This window comes from Rhamphochromis sp. 'chilingali' (assembly GCF_963969265.1).
Source record: "Rhamphochromis sp. 'chilingali' genome assembly, chromosome: 2".
Lineage (NCBI taxonomy): Eukaryota > Metazoa > Chordata > Actinopteri > Cichliformes > Cichlidae > Rhamphochromis > Rhamphochromis sp. 'chilingali'.
In genome coordinates this window covers 22,461,695-22,468,497 of record NC_137930.1, presented here as the reverse complement: position 1 = coordinate 22,468,497, position 6,803 = coordinate 22,461,695, and the positions used below count along the sequence as shown (strand labels likewise).

At 40.2% G+C, this 6,803-nt stretch overlaps 2 protein-coding genes across 2 annotated transcripts; both read right to left on the bottom strand.

Annotated features, from left to right (window-relative positions):
* Window positions 1-586: 586 nt before the first annotated feature.
* LOC308391884 (uncharacterized protein) lies at window positions 587-2,198 on the bottom strand. The gene is made up of 2 exons (XM_080874642.1): window positions 2,050-2,198; window positions 587-1,917 (listed from the first exon to the last, which is right to left on the bottom strand). The coding sequence occupies exons 1-2, from the start codon at window positions 2,122-2,124 to the stop codon at window positions 1,264-1,266; spliced, it is 729 nt and encodes a 242-aa protein (XP_080730768.1). The 5' UTR covers window positions 2,125-2,198; the 3' UTR covers window positions 587-1,263.
* Window positions 2,199-2,921: 723 nt separating this feature from the next.
* Window positions 2,922-4,565, bottom strand: LOC308392324 (uncharacterized protein). Its single transcript, XM_080875304.1, has 2 exons — window positions 3,723-4,565; window positions 2,922-3,590 (listed from the first exon to the last, which is right to left on the bottom strand). Exons 1-2 carry the CDS (start codon window positions 4,002-4,004, stop codon window positions 2,937-2,939), a joined length of 936 nt encoding a protein of 311 aa, XP_080731430.1. The 5' UTR covers window positions 4,005-4,565; the 3' UTR covers window positions 2,922-2,936.
* Window positions 4,566-6,803: the final 2,238 nt, after the last annotated feature.

Genomic DNA, 6,803 nt, shown 5'->3' with positions numbered 1-6,803 from the left:
TGTTTTTATGGTGTAAGCAGAAGCAGCAAAGAAAGCAAACTGTGTCATCTATCCATCTATCTATCTATCTATCTATCTATCTATCTATCTATCTATCTATCTATCTATCTATCTATCTATCTATCTATCTATCTATCTATCTATCTATCTATCTATCTATCTATCTATCTATCTATCTGTCTGTCTGTCTGTCTGTCTGTATTTATCAGTTTTTCTCAGTTGCTTTGGTGCATTTCTCACAACAGAATTCAACTTTGCACAATAGTTAGTTCAACCTCCACAACATGTAGTCGTTTTGGCACAACCTTGTGGCGGTTTCATGTTCATTGACTTTGGACGAAGATACTTTCCCCGATGCATCGATAGAGCTGACATTCGCTGTGATGTTGATGCAAATATGTGGGCAGACAGACGGGAGCGTCTAGATATCAATGATTGATATGCAGCAGTGTCTGTTTTTCAGGGGGGTTTTTGTTTCATAACTACTGCAGTAAGGTTTACTGTCTAAGTGAGTTTGTTTGCTGTAAAATGTTTGATTTACTGTATTTCCCCAGTTGCACAATGCTGTGAACAGTTTCAATTACAGTTTTTTACAGTCGCTAACAAGCGCCTACCCATACTTCAGATACTTTTTCTAAACTCTTAACACAGACCCACACCTACAAAACACAATTGGCCAAATGGATAATATCCTTCCCAAAAATACACTTTGTTAAATATATACTAACTCCTCATTTCAAAATTAGAACACATCTTTCTCTGCACACACTAACTGTACAAAAACACTATAAATCTGACTCAAAATGAAATTAGTCTGTCAAAGAATAACACTTGTTTTCACTTCACAAGGTACATGCAGTCAATCAAAGTACACCAGGTTTCAAAATACTGGCTATTATTGACATTACAAAAACTGCATAGACTTTTATGTTTCAGTGTCACAGGTATTTGCATGCGAAACATGCAATCCACCATATTGACACCAGAAATGTCTTGGTTGGTAACTGTATGTCCACATGTACAGTAATGTTCACATTCAAAAGCATTCCAGTAAAAAGCAAACAAGTTTTTGTTTCTTTACTGTTTACCACAGGAGGTACAGTAGAAACACGGTATGATAGGACAGAGAAAGTTTTACAGTATTGCTTACAGTGAACAAAATATCCATGAAACACACAAGAGCATTCTGAACAAAAAAACAACAGCAAAAAGCCAAGATAAAAAGGGGGGGAGGGGGGCTAAAAAAAGGCAAAAAAGTTGCATCTAATCTCTGCGATCTTCAGGGTTAGGCCACATGTTTTCATCAACATCACATCTGATGTCAGCCAAGTCGATGCACCTGGGATAAAACCGCCTGGTATGTCGGATCCACCCTTGGCAATCGTCAACTGTGATGTCCCTGGAGCCAGCATCCATGGCTTCAAGGAGGGACATCTGGTCATGTGGCTGATGGTCATAAACCTTCCACCGCCATGCAGAAAAGAACTCCTCTATGGGGTTGAGGAAAGGTGAATAGGGTGGAAGGAAGAGACTCACCAGTCTTGGGTGGACTTCAAACCATGTTGTTATTGCTTGCGAGTGATGGAAAGCCACATTGTCCCAGGTAATTACAAAGGTCCTCATGTTTTCACCCTCCTGACCCTGCTCTGGAACCAGGCGCTGGTGGAGATCATTGAGAAAGGCAAGCAAGCGCTCTGTATTATAGGGTCCAACCTGACATTTGTGAAGGAGTAATCCTGCATTTGCAATTGCTGCACACATGGTAATGTTTGCCCCTCTCTGTCCTGGCACATCAACTGTGGCCCTTTTTCCAATTACATTCCGTCCACGTCGACGCCTTTTGGCCAGATTGAATCCTGCCTCATCGATGTATATGAATTCATGAGGGGCCTGGTTGGCCTCCAATTCCATAACTCTCTGAAACAAAGTTTATGTAAGTCATGTTAGTACTGTATACCATACTGTACTGTAACCTAGTATTGTGTAGGTTACCTACTTGCAAAGTGCAAAGCTTATAGAACTGGACATTGGATTGAATATACACTGTACCTGGACATATTGTCGTCGTAGCTCCTTGACCCTCTCACTGTTCCTCTCAAAGGGAACAGTGTAGAGCTGCTTCATCCGCACTCTATGTTTGGACAATGTCCGCGAAATGGTTGTGAGGCTGATTCTATCGATATTGTCAAATATCTCATGGTCCGCCACAATTCTGGTTTGTATTTCACGCAGTTTTATTGCATTACAGTTTTTTTCAATCGCTAACAAGCGCCTACCCATACTTCAGATACTTTTTCTAAACTCTTAACACAGACTCACACCTACAAAACACAATTGGCCAAATGGATAATTTTCTTCTCAAAAATACATTTTGTCAAATATATACTAACTCTTCATTTCAAAATAGAACACATCTTTCTCTGCACACACTAACTGTACAAAAACACTATAAATCTGACTCAAAATGAAATTAGTCTGTCAAAGAATAACACTTGTTTTCACTTCACAAGGTACATGCAGTCAATCAAAGTACACCAGGTTTCAAAATACTGGCTATTATTGACATTACAAAAACTGCATAGACTTTTATGTTTCAGTGTCACAGGTATTTGCATGCGAAACATGCAATCCACCATTTTGACACCAGAAATGTCTTGGTTGGTAACTGTATGTCCACATGTACAGTAATGTTCACATTCAAAAGCATTCCAGTAAAAAGCAAACAAGTTTATGTTTCTTTACTGTTTACTACAGGAGGTACAGTAGAAACACAGTATGATAGGACAGAGAAAGTTTTACAGTATTGCTTACAGTGAACAAAATATCCATGAAACACACAAGAGCATTCTGAACAAAAAAACAACAGCAAAAAGCCAAGATAAAAAAAAAAGGGGGGGGGGGGGGGGGCTGGCTAAAAAAAGGCAAAAAATTTGCATCTAATCTCTGCGATCTTCAGGGTTAGGCCACATTTTTTCATCAACATCACATCTGATGTTATCCAAGTCGATGCACCTGGGATAGAACCGCCTGGTATGTCGGATCCACCCTTGGCAATCGTCAACTGTGATGTCCCTGGAGCCAGCATCCATGGCTTCGAGGAGGGACATCTGGTCATGTGGCTGATGGTCATAAACCTTCCACCTCCATGCAGAAAAGAACTCCTCTATGGGGTTGAGGAAAGGTGAATAGGGTGGAAGGAAGAGACTTACCAGTCTTGGGTGGACTTCAAACCATGTTGTTATTGCTTGCGAGTGATGGAAAGCCACATTGTCCCAGGTAATTACAAAGGTCCTCATGTTTTCACCCTCCTGACCTTGCTCTGGAACCAGGCGCTGGTGGAGATCATTGAGAAAGGCAAGCAAGCGCTCTGTATTATAGGGTCCAACCTGACATCTGTGAAGGAGTAATCCTGCATTTGCAATTGCTGCACACATGGTAATGTTTGCCCCTCTCTGTCCTGGCACATCAACTGTGGCCCTTTTTCCAATTACATTTCGTCCACGTCGACGCCTTTTGGCCAGATTGAATCCTGCCTCATCGATGTATATGAATTTATGAGGGGCCTGGTTGGCCTCCAATTCCATAACTCTCTGAAACAAAGTTTATGTAAGTCATGTTATTACTGTATACCATACTGTACTGTAACCTAGTATTGTGTAGGTTACCTACTTGCAAAGTGCAAAGCTTATAGAACTGGACATTGGATTGAATATACACTATACCTGGACATATTGTCGTCGTAGCTCCTTGACCCTCTCACTGTTCCTCTCAAAGGGAACAGTGTAGAGCTGCTTCATCCGCACTCTGTGTTTGGACAATGTCCGCGTAATGGTTGTGAGGCTGATTCTATCGATATTGTCAAATATCTCATGGTCCGCCACAATTCTAGTTTGAATTTCACGCAGTTTTATTGCATTATTTGCAGTAACCATTTCTACAATGGCAAGCTCCTGATCATTACTGAGGAGCTTTCCTCTTCCCCCAGAGGGTGGAAGACATTGCATTCTTTAGAAAGACAAAAAATTCAACATATGCATTACTGTATGACCATATTGACATGTCAAGTGAGAATAGAAACAATCCATGTAAAATGCAATACTTACCTGTTGGTTTGTTGAAAGATGCGTATAATGGAGGCAACCGTTGACCGCCTCAAATTGGGCTGCACTCTTTCACCAGCCTCTCTTAGTGAAAGACCATGGTTGATTACATGGTCAATGATAGTGGCACGAATTTCATCACTGACTACTGTTCTTGCAGCCCTTGGAATGCCACCACCACGCATTCTTACACCTCTACCTTGCCCTCTCCTTGGGCCTGCTCTTCTCCCTGGGCCCCTTGCTCTTACTCTTCCTCGACCAGACATTACAGTGTTTGTCTTTTTTTTGTTTCCAAAAACATCACTCCTCAAGGTCTTGCCTTATAAACCCCACTGAGTCTAAGCCAGAATGGAAGAAGCTGTCGTTGGCCCAATTTACCCAACATAAATCAGCTGTGTGTCAATTATTCAATTGTTTGTTTATTATCAGCTGATATATATTTTTGATATTGATATTGTTTTTGTACTGATATCATTGCAGGGGCAGAGGTTTTTATACTGTATCTACGGTTTGGAATATTGTTTTTGCTATTGTGGGATGTTGTGTGTTAACATTCGTAGATACTACAAGAACAGTCCATAGTTTTGTTGGGAGGTATAACTTGTCTGTTAAGAAAATGTAAGCATTGTGGAAATGTGTTCACTGACTGCATATTGGGTGAACACGACATGAAATGTGTGAATGGTATGGCCACAACAGACCGATCCTGTGCTAATTGTGTTTAGAGTTTTGCAAATGTGACAACTGTTTGGACAAACGCTTGTTAGCGACTGTAAAAAACTGTAAATATTATCAAGAGTGAATATGAAGTGTCTTGATTTTCCTTTACAATTTATGGTTTTCAACATGCCATGCATGCTGTCATGGGAAGCACCTACAAAGAAATCCGTCACAATGAGAACATGTTCAAACCATTTGATTTTGTGACCAAAGGTGCTGGTGTAATGACTTGTAATTGTGACAGCCCTGACACTTTGATCGATATAAGTACTTGCTTTCGATGAATATATTATCCGTTTTGATTAAGGGACTTGCTTTTGAAGCATTGACTACTTATTTTGAACAACTGACTTTTCTTTTTGATGAAGTGACTCACTTTTGCAAGTTATCCACCATGTTTTGCAGTTTGCACTAATTGTTTTGAGAAGAGCCTTAGTAGTGGTGCAGAGATCAATTCTGTTGTGAGAAATGCATCAAAGCAACTGAGAAAAACTGTAATTGGCCAATGACTGGGACTGTGTACCCTAAAATCTTGGACAAGAACCTCCTTTCCTCAGCCAGAATACGGAAAATATTCAAGTAATTAGACGCAAATTCCACTAAAGAACAGATGGCAGTTGCTGTGACATTCTTGGAAAGGAAGAAAACTAAACCAGACAGAAGATAAAGGAAAAAAGGAAAAAAAGGAAAAAGAGCCCCCAGAAGACATCAGCGCAGCTCAAGGGGGTCACAGCCCAATGCATCAGTGGTTGTATTTATTACAATGATCTCAAATGAGTTGCGTTAGAAACTCTACATTGGTAAATCATTCATTTAGAACAGTCATCGACAAACTGTTTGTGAATCAAGCCATTCTATGTAGGCAGCTACTGAAATAAGGACAAAAACAGGTCAGCGCCGTGAATGCTGCAGTGTTTTGTAACATAACTGTGTAGGCTGCTGACTCCCATTCTAAGACTCAATCTCTGTCTCTCCATTCACAAGAGAAACAGCCAGACAGACTGACAGTGGGAGGGAGATATGATTAAAGTGGAAACGAGACAAAAAAAGATCTGAGAGAGACTGAAGAGGACCGAGGACAACATAAAGGTCACCCACTCACAAAGGAGAGCAAGATGAAGAACATGCCCAGAATAGCAGCAGATAGGTCAGATGATGAGAGTATCAAATAAAGTCATTAAACAATTCTTAAACGGGAATCACAAGAAAGCAACACAAATAACAACAACAAAAAAAGTCTGTTTTTCTCTTACAGGTCACCGCTGCAACTAATATGGCGTCCACCTACAAATCACGAGCAGCTAAGCATCTTTTTTTAGGGCTCCCTCTGGACACATATATCTTTAGTTGTTTGTCATCTTCCATTCAAAACACAAAAGACAAAACCAAGCTGCACAAGAGGATCATGAGTGCTGGTTACACAGAGGCTGATGAATATGGAAAATGAAGCATAATAGAAGCGGCTTCAAAGAGCAATATACTCCTCTGAGCAGTGAATGGTCAAGCAAGCATGTTGTTATTCAATCTGTCACAATGTTAGAGGGTTACAAAAAGGGAAGGACAGATGAGGTGATGTACACAACACAGAACTAATGGTGTTAAAAAATCAGAATCAGAATCAGAATACTTTATTGATCCCTGGGGGAAATTATTTTTTGTTACAGTGCTCCATTTTAAACCAACATTAAGACAAGACAGACAATACGCTAACTAAGAATAGTACAATATATACATATATATACATACATACATACATAAGTCACTTATAAATAAATATTTGGAAAAGAAACATGTGTAGTTGTAGCAGCAAACAGTGTGTTAAGTGGATGCGTTGTACAGGGAGATGGCCACAGGCAGGAATGATTTCCTGTGTCGTTCAGTGGTGCTTTTCGGTAATCTCAGTCTCTCACTGAACGAGCTCCTGTGACTGACCAACATGTCATGGAGTGGGTGGGAGGTGTTATCCAACATTGTCTTTATCTT